At 39.4% G+C, this 23601-nt stretch overlaps 1 protein-coding gene across 1 annotated transcript in view; it reads left to right on the top strand.

The window, feature by feature from the left end:
• LOC122902536 (fibroblast activation protein alpha) overlaps positions 1–21041 on the top strand; it is a 73661-nt gene extending 52620 nt beyond the window's left edge. Inside the window, exons 18-26 of the mRNA XM_044242211.1 lie at positions 2967–3065; positions 3533–3602; positions 4343–4537; positions 9409–9463; positions 17118–17217; positions 18277–18341; positions 18842–18914; positions 19177–19250; positions 20645–21041. Of these exons, the coding sequence (XP_044098146.1) occupies positions 2967–3065; positions 3533–3602; positions 4343–4537; positions 9409–9463; positions 17118–17217; positions 18277–18341; positions 18842–18914; positions 19177–19250; positions 20645–20746 (833 nt within the window). The 3' untranslated portion in view covers positions 20747–21041. The remainder of the gene's footprint in view (positions 1–2966; positions 3066–3532; positions 3603–4342; positions 4538–9408; positions 9464–17117; positions 17218–18276; positions 18342–18841; positions 18915–19176; positions 19251–20644) is intronic.
• The last annotated feature ends 2560 nt before the right edge of the window (positions 21042–23601 follow it).

Genomic DNA, 23601 nt, shown 5'->3' with positions numbered 1-23601 from the left:
GTGAAGTGATACAGGCTCTGAATCAATGAATTTAGCAAGAGGGAGATTACCATTGGCTTGGTCAGACCAGTTGCAGAGAAACAGTGGGCATGGGAGCCAGGTTGAAGCAAGTTTAGGCTTGATAGGACATAAGTAAAAAGAGAATCGTTTCAGCAGACCTCCCTGAGGAGAGGAGGACAGAGGTGGGGTGATGACTGGAAGCCGTTGATAAAGGTTTAATTTTTTTTTTGAAAGATAATAAACATTTGAGCATGGTTTAAATGCTGATGGAAGAAATTAGGAGACCAGAAAGGGTCGAAGACATAAGGGAAGGAGGTCCCCAAGAAGTCGGGAAAAAGGGGTCCAGAGACAGGTGGAGATTCATCTTTGGCATTGTGCTGAGCGAGAATGAAGAAATTACTAATGTAATTGTATGAAAGTTTGTAGACATTGCAGAGAACAGTGCAGTGGCTTCATTTCATCAGCAAAGTGGGGTAAGAGCATTGAAAATAACACAGGACCCGAACCAGGCGCTTTAGAAACCTAGAAGAGTTGACACTTGACATATGGAGGCTTAGTTGCTTCAGGCACAGGTGCTCATTACAATTACCCAACTGATCAAATGACCTCATCTATCAGCCTTTCCACAGATACTTCACATACTTTAATTAGTAGGCAAAATATAGTAGCTAATATAATTAAAACAAAAAATTCTTACACCCATGATTCTTCCTTTTTTATTTCATCATAATAAAGAGTCCACAAACAGAGAGCACATAGGCACACATAGCATGTACTGGGTAATAAGTATGCTAGGGACCCAGGACAGAATGTTGAGTGAAATAAGGTGAAAGGTGCTCTGGGCGGTAGCCTTCCTTCCACGTTACAGGCTTTGAATGCAAAGCCACAAGGAGAAGCCCAGTCGGCACCCCCACAGCCGACAGGCCTATGAGATCCCATTTTGCTCCAAGGGGTGGGAAAATTGCCAAGTTACCATATGTACAGATACTTCTCTGAACTATAGAGCATTAATAAGCTTATGAATTAACTTTGGCATTTCAGTAAGCCGCGAATCAGGAAGTTCAATATCTAGGAAAAGGATGGAGAAATCAATCAAACTCTAACCAACCTGGCAACACTTGGGTAGAGTTTCCAACTTCCAGTACCTGTTGGTAAAATGATAAAAGTAAATAAGTAGATTATAAATATAATAATAAGTAAAATATGAAAATAAATAATCAATTATAACGCAGTCACTCTGTGTACTTGCTCCACTCAGGATTCCCTTCATCCGTAATAGCTCCTCACATAGAACCCACACAGGGAGAATGAAGAGCTGGCCCCATTGTACTTAGAATTGTATATTCGGTGGGGGGGTTTTTGGTTTTTTTTTTTATTTTAACTTTTAAGATGCCACAAGTATCTCTTTCCCGATGAATTATCCAAAGTTAAAATGAAATTTATTATGTATCTTATACAACTCATACCAAAACATCTATACTTATTCTAAGATTAAATATAACATGTTGGAACAAAATGCCATGAGTATATGAAAACTGAGAGTTACAAGGGAAGTGGTTTGGCAAACTTACTGTAGTTACAAGTACTCCTCCAGTTCCCTATCTTCAAGGACCACTTTTAAAAAGGCACAAAAACAAGAAGTTCACAGGATGTCTTTTGTAAAAACTGCCGTACCTCAGAAGTCATCCAGACCTTCTTTTAAGAAAAATAAATTGACAAACTCCACATGCTATATGAAAATCTATCTTTTCTCTAGAAGATAACTAGAATCAATTCTAGTTCAAAATATAACTTGCAAAAAACCCTCAATTGCTAGAAATCCATTTGCATATACCACCAAACTACAGCATCAGGAGATCAATAGATTGTTCAGTTTCAAAGATTAAAGTGTGAAACATAATTAAGCACAAATATAAGCAGCAGGTTTTTTGAAGATCCTTTAAGGTGAAAAACAGAAAGAGGTCAGAGTGTGCATATATTGTTATTTTACTAAGATGTATAACTACCTTGACAAAAATGATCTGAAGGGATAGGATGTAAAATAATTCAATTACAAAAAAGGGAGGCATATCCTATATTAGTTAAGTACAACAGGAAAAGATTTAAGAAGAAATATATGTTAGGGTGCCCAGTGGCTCAGTCAGTTCAGTGTCTGACTTGATTTCAGCTTAGGTCATTATCTCTGGGTTGAAAGATCAAGCCCTGAATCTGGCTCATACATTGGGCATAGAGCCTGCTTAAGATTCTCTCCCTCCCTCTCTGTCTGCCACTCCCCCCTTCTCTCTATCTCCAAAAAAAAAAAAAAAAAAAAAAACACAGAAAGAGTATTTGACTTTATACATTGAAATTTTAAAAATAAATTTTGTGACTACATAATCTTTTTAAAAATATTTATTTATTTGAGAAAGAAAGAGAGCATGCATGCATGAGCAGGGGTGGGGGGGAGCAGAGGGAAAGGGAGAGAGAGCATCCAAGCAGACGCCCTGCTGAGCAGCCCTAAGGTCATGACCTAAGCCAAAATCAAGACTTGGATGCTTAACCAACTTAACCAACCCAGGCCCTTCCATTTTAATTTGAGATCTCAGCAATATAGATTTTACCTCTACTACTTTTTTTTTTCTTAGTAGATGATTTAAAAAAAAAAAAATCCCCCACTCAGGTCATAGTTTCATGTTAGAAAATCAGAGATGAGAAAATATGGTGAATAAACATTGTTGCCTCTGTGAATCTTTCCAAATTGTGTTTTGATGCCATAAAGATCAGTTCAGGAGGCAATGATTAATGTCCTCATACACTCATACCTGCTTTAAAGGCTGGGTTAAAAATATACGTGTCAATATATAACTTCTTATACAGTTCCTTATACAGCTTCAGTTTCATCTATGTTAAAGCCAAAAGAATTTTAAGAAAGGAATTTTCTTCTGGAATACTATTAATTGAAAAATGAACATTTTATTTTTTTAAAGAAATTAGAATCCTGGAAGAAAACAAAGAATTGGAAAATGCTTTGAAAAATATCCAGCTGCCTAAGGAGGAAATAAAGAAACTTGAAGTGGATGACATTAGTAAGATCTTTTAAAAACTTCTCATTTACAAATATGAAGCTGAACACTTATCCTGCTTTCTTTTCAAAAAGCATAGAGTAAATATTATAATCCAAACTTTATAGTATCAAATCTTAAGTAAAACAATCTTACTGTAACAATAGAGTTTCACAAAAGATCTTTAATATGTTTGTAAATAGAGTTGATCTTATACTTTTCTGTAGCTCCATTTCAACACTAGTATTTTTTTTAAAAAGAATTTATCTAATTTTAATTTTAGAGTGTGTGCTTCTAGAAAAACAATAACTCAAAATTTCTAGTAATTTATAAATTTGGCAAAAATATGTAATAAAAATCAACTTATAATATATTCTTGATTTTTTACAATTTACTAGTTATGAATTGATTTTGTTATCTTGTTATTAAAGAAAAATAAATAATGCTATGAATATAGTGGAATGAAGATTTTTCTTTTTTTTTCCCCCAAGCTTTATGGTACAAGATGATTCTTCCTCCTCAATTTGACAGATCAAAGAAGTATCCCTTGCTAATTCAAGTGTATGTAATATTTTCTTTGGTGTAAAAACTATTTACTGAAAATATGTTGAATTAAATACACATTTATGAGATAGAATGAACCATTCTCCTTGGTAACAGTTCCTATTGATGCTGTTTTTATATATTCCTCAACTAATCAGAGTAAATAAAATATGGCTATTTAAAATAGATTGAGGAAGTTTGGGGATTTTAGATGGACTGGCTTGCATTCGCTGTCTTGAATTTCCTTTGTATGGCAAATTGCCGAATGTGTCAGAATACCTTTGAGATAGAGAAATTGCAGCCAAAAAATATTGTAAATCATCTTAATGTCTTATGTAAGTGAGTTAGAAATGAAATAAGGGAATGGAATACATTTAGTGGAATCACACCCAAAATCAGTGCTGACCTACACACAATTTGCTTAAAACACCATGCATTTTTTTTAGTATATCTTATGCCTGCTTTTAGCAAGTGGCAGGTGGCAGAAATGACGAAAAACCCACACATATTCCTTGAAATGCCAACCCTAGATGTATCCGTTTTGGGGAATAGGAGAGGCTGTGTCCCAAAACAACTTCCTTGTAGCAAACCTCTGGGAAAAGCCTGGTCCTCTCTTGATTTTGAGCCAGTTCTAATGCCACTGTTATTGAAATTTTATTATACAAATGTACTGGGAAATACTAAAGGCAATTCTTAGCCATGATGTGAAGTTGAGTTTTACAAAGGAATCCAATATTCTTTTTTTTTTTTTTCTTTAGGTATGGTGGTCCTTGCAGTCAAAGCGTAAGGTCTGTATTTGCTATTAGTTGGATTTCTTATCTTGCAAGTAGGGAAGGGATAGTCATTGCCTTGGTGGATGGCCGAGGAACAGCTTTCCAAGGTGACAAACTCCTGTATGCAGTATATCGAAAGCTGGGTGTTTATGAAGTTGAAGACCAGATCACAGCGGTCAGGTGAGCACCTTCTTATTCAAACAGAAATTGATGCGCAACAAAAGTAATGCAATCACTGTTGGGTTTTTCCATCTTTAATGATGTCATTCTTTTTGTCTATTTTCCTAACTTCATCTAAAATTACCATTAATCTTAAAGAGATATTTTTGCCCAATAAGAGAAAAAAACTACTGATGGAAAAGAACTAAAAAATGTAGAAACATGATTTATAGTGATAAATGACAAATAACTCTCGTTTGATGTTTCAGTCATTCTGACATCCTTTCATTTATTCACATGGTTCCCACACAAAAAATTGTATAACTCTGGGGATGGTCCATAGACAGCTAAACATCTGAATTTGCTCAAGCATTGTGGATTCTGGCTCATAAATTTAGAAATTCCTCCCAAGATTTCATCAACACTCTATCCGTACAGATGCTAGGCATTCTTTTGTAATTAAGCTAGCTGCGAAGTTCGGCTGTGTTAGCATAAAAGTGTTTTCCTGTTTTCATTTGACAAAAAATTCATTTTATGTAGTACAAATTATATTATGGAAACATTCATAGGGAAGACAGACTCATAATCTGAATTCTTCTCAATTACATTCTCAATCATAATTTGTGTCTCCATCATCTTTTCTGAAACAAAAAGAATATAGTCACCAAGATTGTTGTTTATTTAGAAACACTGTGCTTGATTCTTCTGGACAGTTCTCTACAGTTGTGTTTCTGTTATTAGGCTGAGGGTATGTAAAGTTAGAGAACAGTAGTTTACAAATGTAAAAGCTAACACAGGCCAAGTGGACCCTTAGTCGTGGATGTATATGTGTGCGTAATAGCCTAAGGTCAAACACTCTTTCACAGCAAAGAGCAATTTAGAAAATTCATTGGTAAATTCCTTTGATCATCATAATGTCATTATTAGTTACTGATTTCAGTATAGCATACACAATGAAGATTGTATTTAACAGCTAGGAGCCAGGCCCAGACAATACTTTTCTGTATTTTTGTCTCTAATCACACCAGAAGAGTTTAGACTCACAAGTAATTATTTTTAAAAATAGAAAAGTAATCATAACCCATCTGTTTTCAAGTTTTCCTTCCATTCTGTGAACAGTAATATATACACACATATACAATATTCAATTAAAAGCAGCCTATTTGAGTAAAATCTGACAAGTGAATAAGTGGATTATTAAATAACACTGCACAATCTGTGGGCATTCTTCATGCCTAATTTCTAGGAGGCTCCCTCTTTCTTGCTGATCCAGATTTTTGGCCTGTCTGCTATTAACCTGTTTAGGAGAATCTTCTGCCTGATGGAGAGGTATAGAAGAGATAGCTCAAAGAAAAGTCTTCCAATAGACTGGTTTCTCACATAAAGACTGCCGTGTGCCTTGATGGAAATATGAACACCATTGTCAGTGCTACAGACCCAATTCTTTAAGGATTTTTTTTCCTTTATTTTTATTTTATTTTATTTTTTTGCCCTGTGGGTTAGATCTATTTGTACTTAAACCGTGCAGTAAACACCAAGGGCACCACAACCCTGGGACTACATCAAAAGCCAGATGTAGATTACACCTCATTTGTAATTCAACTGGATCTTTTCCAAAGTTGGTAGAACTAAAAAGTGGTTTGTTTTGGCACTGGTTAAAAAACAAACTTATCATCACCATCATCACAATCTACTGATAACAACACAATACATCATCCTATTTCTAAGTGCACTCATTTACTACCCAAATTGCAGCATTTGCATTTAAGAATACCTCAAGAAAGAGAACCGAAAGCTTCTCATCGTGTTTCTTGGATGGAATGAAAATTTAAACCTGAAACCCGTGTAGAGGCCTTAACGAAAATTGTTATTTCTGATGTTCAATATATAGGACATGAAGCCACAAATTGTACCAATTTTCACAATAATATAAATGTCTTTGGCATTTAGAACTGTAGATAGACCAGAGGCAGTAGTTGGCTACCTTTACCTTCTCTGAGCCATTTTTAGGATGGAATCTGAAGAAAGTCTTCCTGCTATAGAGCAGGCATATGTTCACTCATTTGCTCAGCCATTCGACAACAACAGATCAAATATTAATATATGCCATAGCGATCCACTCTGTATAAAATTGTGCAATTTACAATTTCTACTTTCAGTGCACTTACAATCTTCATAAACGGGTTAATCCCTGCAACCCCACCCCCACACTCTGAAGGGATGGCATTCCTGTTAGATGGAACTTTTGGTAAACAGCCTAGTGAACCAGGGGAGGCTATGTGGCCCGTGCAAAGAAAATACACAACAGTAGAGATGCGCTTGGGACTGGCCTGGCTTTGCTTGAAAGCGTCGTTTTGCAAAAGTGAAAGGGACGCCTTGGAACCCGATGCTTTGAGAAAACAAAAGTTAGAAAGGGTAGATTTATACGATAATCCCAGGAAGTGTTTTAGGAATCAGACACTGAATGTCTGACATGGGAATTGGGATTGTAATGCCTTTACGGCCACCCTCAAATTACCTTCCCACAAGAAAATGAAATGTGTCCCCTTCGATCTCATATAAAATGTAATCTGGCTAAATTTTTTAAACATACCTAAAGGAAATCATGTGTACATATTTGGAAACAACAGTAAATACTCGTCTGGGTCAATAAATAGATTTAAACAAAGCAAAGCAGGCTTAAAAAGAAGAAGAAGAAGAAGCAGACAGACAATCTCACAACTTTGACTACACAAAAGAGAATGCTTCAAAGGAGAGGCTTGTGAGGTCAAAACATAAGTGAAACTAGGAACTGCTTCCCTTAGGCTTCTGAGCAAATGGTACATAGGTAGGACCCATGAATGTTCCTTAGTTACAGGGTCAGTTCTACTCATTTGGGGTATATATGGCACTTTTGACGTTCCCACACTTCCCACAATATCCAGAAGGTTGTTGGTGAGAAAATATCGTATCATACTGTTATACATGGTATCAATAAAAACAATTCCAAAACAGAGTAAGAATTGTTCCCTAGGATTCCACATTAACCTTTTGTCTAGGGCCATTTTTATGCAAGAAAACATGTAAAGTTCAGTCCAGCCTCCAAAATGTTTTTTCATATGTTACTAACATTTTTCTTTAACTACATGATCAACAGTGTTTCTGATAACCCTTCTGAGAGCTCTTGAGAATTTGGAGGTGAATTTTATGGAGACTTGTTGGCCTGGAAGTGCTCAGATTATCTAGCTAACCTTTAACCTATCCCTGCCACATTAAGTGTTAATGTTTCATTTCCACGTTAACTATTGCACTATCATTTCCTGTAAATGTCATCCTTCCAGAATAAACCGAGGAAGGGAGCTGTTAAGAATTTCCTGCTCCCATGTATCACCTGCTATTTGCTTTTACCCCAGATGCAAGGCAATATGATTGCTAGTTTCTGGGAGATCATAAAATCGAAATTGATTTTATGGCTCAGAACTGTCTTCCAGCACTCGTGGAAAGTTTTTCTTTTTCTAACAAAGAAAGTGAACCTGCTCTTCTTTCATTTGGCTTCTGAAGTTAACGGAAGAATTGCTGAAATGCCACAGTTTGCTGTACATTTTCTCTGTTTTATCATGAACAGCATCCACACAGGTAGCAACTTTCCATTTGCTGCTGCATCTCTTCCCCATAGACTCCTCAGTGTCCCTCAGAATCGGTGTAGGGTAAGCTGTGACTGACGGGGCTTCTTCCCATCTGTTGGTCCCGGGCATTTGCCCAACTACTCTGTGCATTGGAAACGTGCATGTTGAATCCATGCAACGAGCAAAATGGTTGCTGTGAAATCCCTGTAAGAAACTTCATTGTGCAACTAATGAAGCCGCTCCATTTTTACTTCCAGAGAAGAATGAGAAAGGGCATTAACATAACTAAAGGGAACAAGAAAAAATAGTATTTTTCTAGCTCCCTATGTGTTACTCTGTTCTCTCCCCTCCTTCCTGTTACTGTCACATCCGGGTCTCTGCAATGGCTCAACCACCTTACTTTTTTCTTCCCCGCCTTACTTTTTTCTTCCACTGTTTTTTTTTTTTTTTTTTTTTTTTTTTTTTCCTGAGCGTTCCCTGAGATTTTATCAAACCATTCCCAAAATAAATCACAATTGTTCTAGAACACCAACCTCAAGGAGGCATGGGATAAATTAGCCTAAAACATTCCTATCTTGTACCAGCTTGCAAAGTTGCATTATGAAGGCTTCCCATGACTTTTTAAAGGTTGCCCTTCAGTATGGTCTCTTGCTCCTAAGAAATTTATTTTCAAAAGAGTTTCCAAAGGAAGGCTCTTCTGTGATGGAACACAAATGAATCATGTCCATATCCTAAAAGACACGCATAATTATCAACACCATGATAAATTGAGAGTACCTAAGTGTGAAATGGGAGAGGATGGATATATTTCCATGGATGAAAGTGACCAAAAATGAGGTAGTAATTATCATTAACATCTAAGCATTTAAAATTGATAAAATTTAAAGCATCCAATAACAAAAATCTTCTTTTTTTTCCCCCCAAATCTGGGGACTTGGAAATTTGGTCCTAGTCATGGTGCTGTGACTTCCTGTGTTACTGTTAAGCCTGGGTCTTGACCTTGTTGAGTCCCAGGTAACTCACTCAGGCAATCAGGATGCTAGACCGGCAGCCCTAGAAGTACTACCCAATAGATGTACGGTAGAGTCCAAAGGATCCGTTTTATCTTTTGCAGAAAACGTGATAATATTCTTTTAATTATTTGTAAGTGCAGTGTTATTGTGCATGTGTTTAAACAAAGAAAATGGAGCGTTTCTATTAAATCTTTGGATTAAATATGCTTGTGTAATGAAGTAAATGTCATGTGTACACACTTAAAATTCTAAAAATTTGTTTCTTTTACTTTAGAAAATTCATAGAAATGGGTTTCATTGATGAAAAAAGAATAGCCATATGGGGCTGGGTGAGTTGTTTTATATGTTTTATGCCTGTTATTCAGTTCAGCAATCATAATTTTCTAAAGTGTGCGCTTATAAGGTTTCTCATGAAATGTTAATGTTGCAACATCATTTAATCTGTCAATGGAAACAGTCAGTTTGGATAATCTAGGCTTCAAAGTGGTGGCTTTAAGCATTCCTTTTTTCCAGTCAGTTAGTTTCTTCCTCATATAGCAAATTAACTCATAATTGACACATTTTTACTTTTTTTTTGTATGAACTGAACTGAACTATATTCATCAGAGGTTTAATTTCTTTTGTTATTTTAGAGTTACTGTATATCTTTTCATTTTATCATTTCATTTTTATAAAGAGCTAAGCTAACATTTGAAATCATAAGAACTTTTAAAATAAAAATTCCCTAGTACCTAGCCTATCCCAGTCATATCTTGGGTGTTTTGATTCTTCTTTTTTTTTTTTTGGTAATCAAATTATTTTACCAGACCTAATATTAATTTGTGCTAACAAGAGAAAAGTATAATTTAGTTTCTGAGTTATAGGTCATGGAGATAATTGTCCATGTGTGAGAAGCTATGCAGGTTCTCAAAATACACATTAAAAGGAAGTGGCAAAACTTCCCAATCATGGGCAATGAAGTCACTGGAAAGTTTGGAGAAATATTGGAAAGAGTTTAGATTTGCCCATTATAAATTATGATAATTACCCTTCAAAGAAGAGTTCCTGTTTCACTTTTTGGTCTGAATTTGTACATTTGCAAGTCAATTTGCAGCCATTTGTGCTTGGGTTGTTTTTCTTGGCTGTTTTCTCTGAGAGCGGCCTGCACAAGATGGAGGGAATGAAACCCAATATTGAAGGGAGCCTGCAGGCTCCGGCTCAGCTCTCAGCTCAGTGACCAGATGAAGAGCTGTTATGAATTTGTGGAAAGTTGTTACTTCAAGCCATTTGGTCCTTCTTAAAACTATCAAATGTTAAATATCTAAACAGAATGGAATTCAAATGGGTGGAAATAAATGAAATATTTTTATAGTGAAATATTTCAGATACGATTTCTCCTACTATCCATTTTTATGAAATTTCCTGAAGTAAATTTTTGAAAGATTCAGATTTCACACTGAACCCTTCCGTATAATCATTAACATTTCTCGTGCAGTTTTACTTTCCTTTTCCTGCAGGCTTTGAAATAACCATAAAGTGGAATCTTTAATTTCATTTCTAGAATATCCTGATATTAGTTTGGTAGAGAACCATCTATGTGGGATGATTTAAAGAACCCACACAACACCCCAGAATACATCCATATCAGTCTGAAATTCTTCGATAAGAGATTCTCATCATGTCTATTTAATGCTATGTCTATGAAAATGCTTCTAGAAGATGTAGCATATTAGATCCCCTTTCTTGCTTACTTTCCACAAGGCAGAGATTGTGAGGGAACTCCTGAGAGCACACACAGAAGAAGAAATAAGTGAACTGCTGATAGATGCAACATTTGAGCAGCCCCTAAATCAGCCGGGCCCAGAAGAGCCTGAAGGAAAAAGACCTTAATACTATACATTTTAAAAACGATTTCTTTATGATTTATTTAATCTGTCCATCTGATCACTGACTCGTGCATTCTTTCACCAATGTAGTAAATTTTTATTAGATCTCAACTAGATCTTATATTAGGTTCTTTAGAAGATGGAAAGATGAATAAATTGTAGCCCTAGCCCTCTATTAGATAAAACAGAGAGGAAAAAAGCCATTGCTCAGCAATGTTCCTAGTGTTAAGACAGATACAACGTGGCGGCAGAGAACACCAGGGAGAAGAGTGATTAATTTTATCTGTGAGAGCTAAAGGGAGATTCAGAAGTGAGGTAGGGAAGATAGGTCAGTAATGGTGCATTCCAGAGAATGAAGACAGCTTTGCCTGGGTCCTGAGGTATCAGTGAGTAGGGTGTGGTTGGTCTAGATGCTGGAAACTTCAGAAGCATAAGGCACATAATGAGAAAGGTGAAGAACGGAGCTTGAGTAGGTAGGTAGCCAGATAGCAGGAGGACTTTTAGACTGTCTAAAGGAGAATGGCCTCTATCCATGACTGTGCAACACATTTCTCTTACTTTTCTTTGTCTCCATGATCATCACACTCCATTCATTCCTTATTTATTATTTTTAAAATTTTTTCCATTCATTCTTTAAATGTCAGTCTTTTTCAGGGTCTGGCCATGGCTCTCATTGTTTTTAACTTCCTTGGGGAAACCCACGTAATTTCAAAGATGGTGCTGACTGTCAGCTCCCTGCCACTTGCATCTGCCTCTTTTCTGAGCTCCACATTTCAAGTGCTCACTGACCTTCGATCCCAAATGTCCTACTGGGGCCTCAAGCCTAACCCATATATGCTAAACTTGTTACAAGCTCCTTAAACCAAGTCTTCATCTTTATTAAAGGACTTCACCACACACCTAATCACCCCCATTAGTAAATATAGGGCTATTTTCAACTTCTCTTGCTCCCCGACTCCAACATTTCATTGGTAAGTAATTTCTCTCAACACCCAAATCTGTTCTCATCATCCCCAACTGCCAGTGCTTTAGTTCAAGTTTCTTCATACGTAATTCAGATCAGACCTTCTCAAACTGTAGCTTACATAAGCATCATCTGGAGAAATTGTTCAAACAGTTTCCAGGGCCCTTCCACCAAAGATTCTGATTCAGTAGCCCATGGTGAGTCCCAAGGATTTGCACTTCTAACATGATCTCAGGTAATGCTGATTCTTTGGGTCCATGGACCATTGGGCGGTATCGGTTTATCGATTCCATTTGCCTTTTAACTAGCTTTCCTGTTTGGACCTCACAAGCTGCAGTGTCACTAATGAATTTGCTACTCCAAAACACAGTTTTTACCATGTTGCTTTTCTGCTTATATGCTTACATGTTTCTTAAGGCCACACATTGACCTTGACCTGGTGCCCAAACTTACTTCCTTGCATGGAAAGCCCTTAGCAATCTGGCTCTAACCTGCTCTTTCCAGTTTCATCTCTTTCCACTTTTCCCCATGCCTTAGGAATGATTTGAATTCTCTCTGTGTGTTCTTGCTCTCATGCTATTCTGAATCCTGCACCTGCTATGTGTCCATCTTCTTCCATTCTGCTCCTCTTTCTCTAAAATGCAAAACTCCTACTTACTCTTTAAAACCCTACTCAGATACAAATTTCTTTGTGCTCCAATAATTCCTTATACTGCTCTTCTAGGAATTACCATGTTTTATTTTGTATGTCTATTGGTTTCTCCTGTGAGAATGACCTCATCAAGGGAATGGACTTCGTCTTTTTGTTTTCTTAATTTTTTTTCTCAAATGTTTAACAAAATACTTGGCCATCCCACACACCAATGATGTTATTTTAACTAAATTTAATCCTGTAAGTCAATGTTCTCCCAAATGTATCTTATCAGTACCAATGACTTTTTCAGGAAAAGGTCCTCTGGGTCTAATAATTTGGTAAATCATGAATTCTGCCTAATAGTGTATATCGGTTCTACGAAGGAACAGTAAAAAATCCTGTTACATTTTTATTAATACAGTATTACCAAAAGGCATTTGATTCCATGGATACTTTTTTGAAATGTGCTCTTGAAGTGAATAGGGAATAGAATTGATGTCTTACAAAGACACTCTTGGCCGCAGGGTGGAGGATGGTCTGAGGTGGGGGGAGGGAGTGGGCCAAGGAGCTAGGTGAGCAGTAATAGTGGCCACAAATACCAAGGGCCTGAATTTAGGAAGTGAAGTAAGAGGTGGGAAGAGGTCAGCGCCTCAAGTGCTGTTTTCTAGTATAATAAGCAGGGACCTGTGGCAATCTGGAGATGCAAAAGAGGAAGATGTTGAGAATGACCACAAGCGTTACTTAGCTACTATTATTGTATTTCATACCAAGGAAGAAAGCATCTGTTCCCCTGAAGTGTTGGGCAAGTTAGCGGTCTGAAAAACATACTATAGCTAACCCCGTACATTTTTGGTAGTCAATTGACAAATAAACTGCAAATTCTATGTTTCCCTCCATAATCCTGATGAAGAAGGGAAGAGGAGGCATTTTGATCGTATCCTTTTATTTTTCACACCAAAATCCAGTAGCTCAGTTTTTAGCTGCTTATTAGATACCCACTAGGCACCCGACACCATGTCTAGGAAGTGTCTGCTATACCCGGTTCTTCAGCAGCCCATCTTGCCCCTCAGGGGACATTTGGCAATGTCTGGAGTCATTTTTGGTTGTCGCCATGGGGGTTGGGGAGGGGGGCTGTGCTACTGGCACTTAATGAGTCGAGGCCAGAGATGCTGTTAAATATCCCACAATGCACAGGGCAGGTCCCCACAAACAAGAATTATCCAGCCCAAAAATGTCAACTGTGCTGTGGTTGCAAAACCCTGGTTTATGTGAAGAAAAACTGAAGTAATTATTCTGACAATTGAAGAGCAGCAGGGGTTTTGCCTAAATTATTAGAATAACAACCTCATTTGTGGGCCTTGCTTTGTTAATATAGGCCTAGCCAGGTGGTGTTGAATAAGCATTAGTTCATGATTTAATCTTAGTTCCTTTCTCTTCCAGTGACTAATTATAAGCAATTTGAATTGCTATGTGTAATCAACGATGTAAAAGTAGGACAAATGCACCTCTAATGAGACTACATTCGACTCCAAACTTAAAGTTCTCCGACGAGGTTTGCCCCATCGCAAGGACAGAGAGGAAAGTCATGGGTTGTAGGAGGCAGGTGTCCTGGCTTTGAATCCCAGCTCTGCTGCTGCCTGACTCCCCCTCCGGGCCACAGCTTCCTCATTGTGAAAGGCAGCCATGATTTCCTCACCGGGTCCCTGTGAGGATGAGCTGAGTTAACAGGAAAGTGACATACTTGACAAATACTGATTCTATTCCCCTCCATGTCCCAGGCCGTGTTGTCAGTGCTGGGGATACATTCAGTAAGAAGACAGATGAAAATGTCTACCGTTATGACTTTGGGAACAGTTGGGAAGAAAGACAATAGGCAGGACAAAGAAGTACAATGAATAGGATGTTAAACGATGACAAGTGCTCTGGTAAAACACAAAACAAATCAAGAAAGGATCATGATACAGGGTTGGTGCAGTGTAGATGAGAAGGACAGGTGTGACTTTCTTTGAGTTAAGACATGAAATGGGAGGAAGTGAGCCATGGCCCTTTCAGGAAAAAGGGTGTTCTAGGCAGAGGGCACCAGCGTTTGTGGAAGTCCTGGGGCTAAGATCATGCCTGGAGGGTGCAGAGAGCATCAGCAGAGCTGACAAGCAGGGGAACATCCGAGGAGGGAGAAGGGAAGCAGCGTGTGTGGGTCCTCAAAGAAGGTTTCAAGAGCCTTGGCCCTACAAATGTTAGCTATTCGTTATTACTGCCTGTAGGTAAAATGTTCCACTGTGCATTATGGCTCACATAAGAGCGTTCTATAAAGCCCTCAAAATTCTGTGCCCTTCTAAGAATGTTTTTAAAGATATCCTTCGTTTAAACAAAATGGCAAGGCATCTAAGTGCAAAGGACAAAATTCTAGAATTCTCATGGCCAATCTGCTCCGTGGGTTCCTTGCTTGCGACAGCCACCCACTCTGCCTTGGAGCCCCACCCATGGGAGAGCAGAAAAAAGTCAATGCGGGTTTATTTTATTTCCTCTTCATTTCTACAATAGGAACCGCTTTTCTAAGCTGCCTGAGAATTTAAAGAACACCTACTTCTGTTGTGCTGTTGCTACACTAGTTTTGCTCTTACAAATTCCTAGAGACAATCCGTGTTCATCCTGGAAACACGGAAATTTTATTTAGGCAGAGCACTGCTCTCTAATCACTCAGGAGAGACAGGTTAATAATTTGCAAGGTTTCAAACAGAAATGTTAAAAACCCTTTTTACTGTGTGTAAATGCTTTCCCTTTCCAATCTCACTTCATGCTATTTCAGCGGGACCCGCCATTGTTACTGGTAGTAAACACCCCTTTCCAATAAAACCACAAAAAATATTTCTAACGCAGGCTGACTTTCCTCTCAGTTGAACCTAAAATTAAGAAAGAAGGCGAGGACTTCCATTTCAGTAATAGTCGTTGCTAACCTACAAATCAAAGCAAATCATTTTTATAAGTGAAATTTTTCACTTACCAAAATGATTTTTAAACCCACTGTTCCTTCTGTTTTTAAAATATATTTTCCCCTATTAGAACATGTTTTAGTTCTCCTCTATGTATAATTTTAAAAAGGCCATGATATAATTGGAAGCTGCTTCTTCTATTCTCTGTTTTGTCACCAAGGGTCCTCAATAAAATTCCCCAGAACTGGAAACATACAACTGTACACTAGTTGAAGAATTCTTCCTTTAACTCGTGAATTCAGCCAAGTTGTTTAGCTTATCCCCATATTCCATGTATTTCGTGGGTTAAGAATAGACCCCAGCCACTGACCTGCCCTCATTAGCATGTCTGTCCCTCTGTCTGCCTGTCTCCCACTCTGGGAAGCTCTCCCTCTCACTCTTTCACCCTTTCTGACTGACTTTTCTGTGACAAAGGGTGACCTAAGAGAAAATGGCTTCCAGACATTTGTGGTAATAAGGTCCTAAATACACAGCACATTCCAGTTGGAAAGTTCCACGGTCCTCTGGTGACCTAAGAATCAGAATGCTGACCTAAACTAAGAATCAGATGGAAGTGATGCAAGGGGGAGCGTTCCTGTGTTGGGGCAAGAGCATGCACTGAGAGTCACTTCCCGATCTAGCACACACATTTGGGAGGACCCAGAGCACCGCTTTGTCCACATTCCCAGAAGAAGCATCTCTCTCAGGCATGTTTCCACAACCCAAATTTCACTTCCGGGGGGAATGCCACCTTATTGTGTTCATTTCTCGACTTTTAGGAAAAGGTTCGAATTTCCAAGTGACATGGACAGACATCTTCTGCTGTCAGGTTTACATTTCTGAATCATCTACCTGATTCCTTGGAGAAGAAAATTGATGAGCACTAACCCTACTCCTGACTCGTTTTGCATTTCTTTTTTTTTTTCCCCATTAAGTTTATGGGGGGCTATGTAAGACTTTTAAAGACACCAGTGGCTTTTCCTCCTTTGAGCTGCAATGCCAGAAATCATCAGAAGAGAATATATAATGTTATATTATACACAAACTCTGGCCATGTTTTCAATTATCCAGAAGGTTCTTATGTCCTTCCCTTGTTGTTCTATCATGAAAACCCATAAGTAAATACACAGACGTGAGTATTGTCTTCCAGGAATTTTGTAAACTATGGAAAGTATCTCGCTTTTGCATTTGAGGAATAATCTCCTTTCTTTGTGCATTTCTTTCGAGTAAGGTCCTGGTTTTGTTCTGGCAAGGTCCTCAATGGAAAAATATAAAGGAAAATAATTTTGGCAGAAAAGTTGCAATTATAAATATCTCTTAAACGGCCCCTACCATGCTCTGATCAGCAGACCAAGTATTTTTAGTTTACTAGGGGTGAAATGATGCTGTGTCAGGTAGAGTTTGCTGCCAAGGGCCAAGATAAACACTTAATCTACCCCATGCATATCCCCAGTTCCCATCAGTACTTAGTGTAAGGAGAGTTGCTGTAAAACGATGTTGGAGACTTTCTGAAAGTAAATCTGGAACTGACTTGTGATGATGTCTCCACAGTCCTATGGAGGCTATGTTTCGTCACTGGCCCTTGCTTCGGGAACCGGTCTTTTCAAATGTGGGATAGCGGTGGCTCCTGTCTCCAGCTGGGAATATTACGGTATGGAAATATTTCATAAATGTTGCTGCGAAAATATTTAACACATAATTACTCTATATTTGAGGTTGCTAGGAAAACAAGTTATGCAGTAAAATTCACCCCAGCTTCACCGGAGAAAGTACCATCTATAAACGAGGTGGTTTATGTGATTCATTGTCATCATGTTGCAACCAATCAAAGAAACCTTAAGAGTGTGGAAAGAGTCTTCCAAACCCAATGTGTGTTATTCTCTGCCTGAAACCGGGTGCCTCCTCACACACCAAACCTTGAAAGCCAGAGTCAAGTCTGTGTTTTTGCAGCACACAGGTGGCCTGTAAATACATCTCATGTGAAGTCCAGTGGAGCCAAACTCTTCACCTCCACGCCAAAGTTTGCGGCTGCCAGGTCCACTGCTCCAGAAGCCAGAGCCACAAAAAAATTTGTGAAGGAGTATACCTCCCGTGTATGCCTATTTTTATGATTCACATTAAGGCAGGATGACTATTTGGAATTAAGTCTAATAATTGTACAAAAATTAGCTTTCATCAGATCCTCGTCCCTGTGTTAGGGTAGAAATAAGACAACTATAACTCGCAGGGAATCTTTATTCGGAGAAAAAAAAAAAAGTGTGTGCTTGTGAGTGCATGCGTGTGTGTGTATTTGTGTGTGTGTTGGGAGAGGAGGATTTGGGGTACATGGTTCCATCTCAGATTAATTTAAGACACCAGTGAAAGTACCAGAGGGGGCTGCCTTTGTGACTTCTTTTAAAATACAACGAGGCCGTTCCATAAGGTCCTCCCTAGCTCAACATTTCCCCCACCGAAAGGAGGAGGAGGAAAAGCTCAAGGTCAGGCCTTTCTAAAGTTAGCTGTGCATGTCTCCTCCGTTGCTTCTCTGGCCCTATTGAGGCAAACCTCAGAGCAGATGACTTGGGTGGAGAATTACAGTAAAGGAAAGCAGGAACCTTTCTCCGCAGCTCCACAGGGAGAGGTGACGGGCAGTTTTCAAGCTGAGGGATCTTGTCGGTTAATGAAATGACCTGTACCACACACCAACAACATATTCTTACATATTTTACAGCATCTATCTACACAGAGAGATTCATGGGCCTTCCAACAAAGAATGATAACCTCGAGCACTATAAAGTAAGTGTTTTCTGTTTCATTTAGGTCATGGATTTCTTGCAAATGTGCTAAATAATTGTGAAGCAGTCCTTCAGAGCTTACACTTTTGCTGGGTCCCCCAGTGAATACGCTGATCTTTTGTTAGCTGCACAACACCTCACTAGGAAGACATTTACTCTTTCGGATTCTCTTCTTTCCTTCCCCATCCTCCCTTCCCTCACCTCCCTTTTCCCCATCCTCCTGCCCACCCCCAACCCCTACACAGCTTGAGCGGGCATCATTTATGCCTAAGGTCTCACTCATATGTAACATATGACACATAAACTTCCCGTTTTTCAAACTAAGAATCAGATGGAAGTAATGCAAATGATGATGAAAATGTGTTGCTCTGACTCTTAAATATTTATCAACCAAAGCAATACATAATTTCAGTATTGGTGCTAAGTCCATCGCACAATGATTTAGCTAGTTTTCTATTAGAACTTGCAGCAACTAAAATGTTAATTTTTCCTCTTTTCCAGAATTCAACTGTGATGGCAAGAGCAGAATATTTCAGAAATGTAGACTATCTTCTCATCCACGGAACAGCAGATGGTGAGGTTTAAGCAAGACTCTTACACATAAAAATACTGAGCCAACATCACTTTGTTTAAGAAACATTAAGCATCCTCCTATGCCTGTGCTCAGGGTCAGTACCTAAGAGTCAGGGACATTTCCACAAATGAGTGCGATGACTCACGGCTGACAATGTCAACCGCATGACTAGATAATTGTCGGTGTTCATTTGCAGGCAGTACATTGTCACTCGATGCTTTCTGGTATTTAGCAGCACTTTAACTCTCTCTCTTTGTTGCAGATAATGTGCACTTTCAAAACTCAGCACAGATTGCTAAAGCTCTGGTTAATGCACAAGTGGATTTCCAGGCAATGGTACACAATTTCGTTTTACTCCCGTTCACGGCCTTAGACCCGTAAGCTCGAAGGAGGCATCTGATTTTTTCATTAGTATTATTTTTTTTTTCCCTATGACATCCTGGCAAATGGGCTGTAGGGTAGAGGAGGCAGAACATTAGCAGGTGGGTCTTGGATGTTTCAAGAACTCCCTGAAGGACACGAGGTGAGCCAGGGCGCCTCTGGGGATCCCGGTTGAGTCCTATCTGGAGTAAAGGCATCTGTGAGATTGACGATCTTCTAGCTCGAACATGCAGTAGTTCTGGGATCCTGCTTGCATACTGTAGCTGCTTAGCATACCCACAAAAGCTGAGAGTCCCAGAGCAGCTAAAAGGTTCTGTGTATTCAGTAAGGAGCGACTGGGGAATGTTATCAGTGGCTGCAGAGCCTCCCTGAAGTCGGGCGGCTCCACTCAAGAGTTAGAGAACCCTTTTATCCCTGTGTTCTCACTGCCTGACACAAGCCTGGCCCAGCACAGAAGCTGGAGTGTTCCCCGAGCGAATGAATGAATGAGCTAGCTGGAAAATCCGGGTGGCATGAGGACTCGGAAATGACAACAGAGAGAAAAGGAAGGTGAAAACCACAGCTAGGGAGACAACCCCTGACAGCGGCTTCCCCTCCTCAGGGAGCAGAAGTTCTCCCTCACTTGCTTTTCCTGAGCAAGAACCTCGAAAAGGAAACCCCCATTTTTGGAAATTAGACTTTTAAAAATAATTCACAAAAGGGGATGGGAGATTTTTTTTTTCTGATTTTTTTTTAATGGTGACCCCTTGACGTAAATTCACCTTCTAGGTATACAGCATTCGGTCACGACCAATATCTACCTTTATTCAGTGAAAGCAATAATCTCACCAGCATCTCCCTAACAATGACGTTTAAATGTATAATGTCATCTTCCTGGGTGTTTTTAATGATACTATGTTTAACTCCTATGAAAGGTGTTTACAGTTACATGTGTTGTGGATTTTCTGTGGCAGAGAGGAATTGGATTCAGAGGCTAACAGCCTCATAGAATTTTTGAGCTAGAAGGAGCCTCAGAGAAAAATCAAATCCAACCTCCTCATTTTTTTCAAATAAGGAAACGAAGCTCCAGAGAAACAAAGCAATGGACCCAGCACACCAGCCCTGGAGCACAGGCCACAAGGTCTAAAATATAAGCTTAAAGAATTCCAAAGGCTAGTCCAGGTTCATAAAAGACTTTTATTGTCTTCCTGTTCTAAATGTCTGCATGGGAGCTATCTTAGTAAGTGTTTTTAAGTAGAATTTGAATCGCCGTATTAGAAAAACTGCCGGGACCTGCGAGTGTGAAGAGTCAAAGCTGGGTGTCTCGCGTGGCTGCGGGAGTGACCCGGCGTCTGCTCTTTGCCTTTCAGTGGTACTCGGACCAGAACCACGGCATATCCGGCCTGTCCACGAAGCACTTGTACACCCACATGACCCACTTCCTGAAGCAGTGTTTTTCTTTGTCCGACTAAAAACTGACGCAGACGCAAGCCTGTATCACAGTCGGAACACTTCCTATAAGTGCCTCAGACCCTTTGTTCGTTTTACTCTTTATGCTGTTAAATCCTGGTACAAACAAACAAATGAATGATGTTCTAAAGGCCGGCGGAAGAGGAAGACTCAGAAGTTCATCCCAAATACTGTTTACATTTTCTGGCACTCTCCGAAAGAAGAGAAGAGGGCACCGTGCCCTTTGCTTTGGACACAGACAGTGTTTTACTCACCTGTTCGTTTGAGGAAAATAATAAAGTCAGAAGCTAAAGTGCTGTTATTTTGTCTGTGTGCATTCATTTCAGTTTCTGGTTTTATCACAGCAAATAAACACTTGTGCTAGGCCAGCACATGAGAAACGTTACGTGGTGATGGGAAGAAGAATCTAGAAGAGTTTGGATTTTGTAATTAGAATTCCAAATGCTGGAATGAATAGCTCAGAGTATGCAAAAGCATTGTTCAGAAATCAAGTTCGAGATGCATTTTGTGGAGGCATCCTGAGGCTTGCGCTCTATGCTGGCCCTCCGAGAAATGTTTATGAAATTTCTCCCAGATTTCTTCGATGTAGCCAAAAGCATTTGATAAGGATAAAGTCAGAATTTTGAATTTAGGCTCCCTTTAATAAATGCTTCCAATTTAGAAACATTCCTATTTTTTTAAAGATTTTATTTATTTAATTAACAGACAGAGATCACAAGTAGGCAGAAAGGCAGGCAGAGAGGAAGGGAAACAGGCTCCCTGCTGAGCAAAGAGCCTGCTCGATCCCAGGACCCTGAGCTAAAGGCAGAGGCCCCAACCCACTGAGCCACCCAGGTGCCCCAAAGCATTCCTATTTTGTATCCCTTTCAAGAATTAGTAATGGTAACTACCTTCAGATGGCTAAGCCACACCAAACTAGGCAAGCAAAACAATTAAACGAAAAGGACATCCACAGCATAGAAAGGAAAAATTTCATATCTATGAGATTTTTTTCTGGAGTTTGAGTTTAACATTACTGAGCTCATTTTGGGGAAAAAAAAAAAAAAGCCATAATGCTTGCAATCCCAAAGGCAGGAGGGGTCCCCATCAGTTAGAAACTTCTAGGCAGCTCCCATCTCTATGACTGCCACAGAATTAAAAAGATCCAGGTCACAGGAAGATATTTCTTAACCAAATGTTGGAAGTTCATGAAGCCACTTCCTAGGGGACTTCTCGTTCATGTGTTTCCTGGCGCTAGATAGCACTGCATGATTTGTCCCCATCCCTAGCTTGATTCTGCCTACGTGCCGCTGGCAGACCCTCGTGCCTTCTCTCATGCTCTATAGCCAGAAGAACCAATCCAGGTATGCAGGAAGGGGCGTTGAAGATCAGAGACCACAGCCTCCTCTAGAACTGTCAGACATTTCTCTGTCCAATGCTCTCTCCACTATTGCTTTCTGAAATCATGCCTCCCACTCAGGCCACACAGTCCCACTGCACTGGTCAGGAAGGGGTGCTGTCAGGAAGTCTGGGCAGCACCCACACACATTCAGGGCTGACCTCAACCCCTCCTCCACATATCTATGCACTTGCTGATGCCCTGAGGGGCAGAGAGAAACTATTCCCTTCCCATTTTGTTCTGCCTGAATCAGCTTCTGAAGAAAGCCCAGAAGATGCCCTCGTAATATTCTCATTATCCACTCTCTCCAGAGGGGGAAAGGAAAATAAGCAACAGTTCTTTCTTAATATTCTATCAAGGGGGACAACAGGGCAAGTGCAAATAATAAGGATATCTTGTTCCTTCCACGTCTATTCTGCTTTTGTGGAATTCTGCAAAGCTGTTGTTTATTAATTTATTTTTTTAAAGATTTTATTTATTTATTTGACAGAGAAAGAGAGATCACAAGTAGGCAGAGAGTCAGGAGGAAGCAGGCTCCCTGCTGAGCAGACAGCCCAATGCTGGACTCTATCTCAAGACCCTGAGATCATGACCTGAGCCGAAGGCAGTGGCTTAATCCACTGAGCCACCCAGGCTCCCCAAAGCTGTTGTTTAATATCAACATGCAATAAGAGGTCTCCAGCCTCATGCCTCTGTTCCCACTGCTGCAGAGGCAACTTCTAAAAGACAAATTGAAATGTGCCATTTTCCAGGTGGCAGCCTCCAGTCTTCCCCACGGTCTATAAAACAATGTCGTAGATATTACATGTAGAACATTTCCATCATCACAGACAGTGCTTTTGGTTGGTGTTGTCCTAGCAATCTTCACAGGCCATATCTTGGAAAATAGCATACGGTAGAAGCTCAGTGATTGATAGATGGGTGAATGCATCTGTGCTTGCGGAAACTTCATTTTTCTACATCACTGTTGCTAAAGCCGCTCCTGACCTCCTCGGGCAGAGTCATCCAGGTGCCCCTCAGGCATCCAGCCTGTGTTTGTGTATTTGCTCGTTCATTCAGCAAGTATTTGTTGAGTCTGTCTGTACACCAGACACTGTGCAAGAATTTAGGAATATAGTGAAGAGCAAGACAGCAACTTGAGAGTTAGTTTTTTTGTTTTTGTTTTTGTTTTTGTTTTTTTAGTGTTCACGTTTTGTATGGCTTTACTAGACTCTTCTTTTGGTGTGGAGGATAAAAGATACATATATTACAAAGGGGAAAGATTTAACAGAAAAGTACCAAACCAAAGGGAGGATTAAAAACTTCTGACCTTTTCTATTTGTAGGGAGGAAATTGTGATAATAACTATTTTTTAACCTCATTTCATTCTCACATATGAGATTTGGGGAAGATGGTGTCCCAACACCCTAATTAATCATGTTTCCTATATCCCAAAGTTGAGATTTTCATTAATCCATTCAACACATGTAATTGCAAGCC

Source organism: Neovison vison, chromosome 3 (genome assembly GCF_020171115.1).
Source record: "Neovison vison isolate M4711 chromosome 3, ASM_NN_V1, whole genome shotgun sequence".
Taxonomy (NCBI): domain Eukaryota; kingdom Metazoa; phylum Chordata; class Mammalia; order Carnivora; family Mustelidae; genus Neogale; species Neogale vison.
This window is presented reverse-complemented; position numbering and strand designations above follow the sequence as displayed.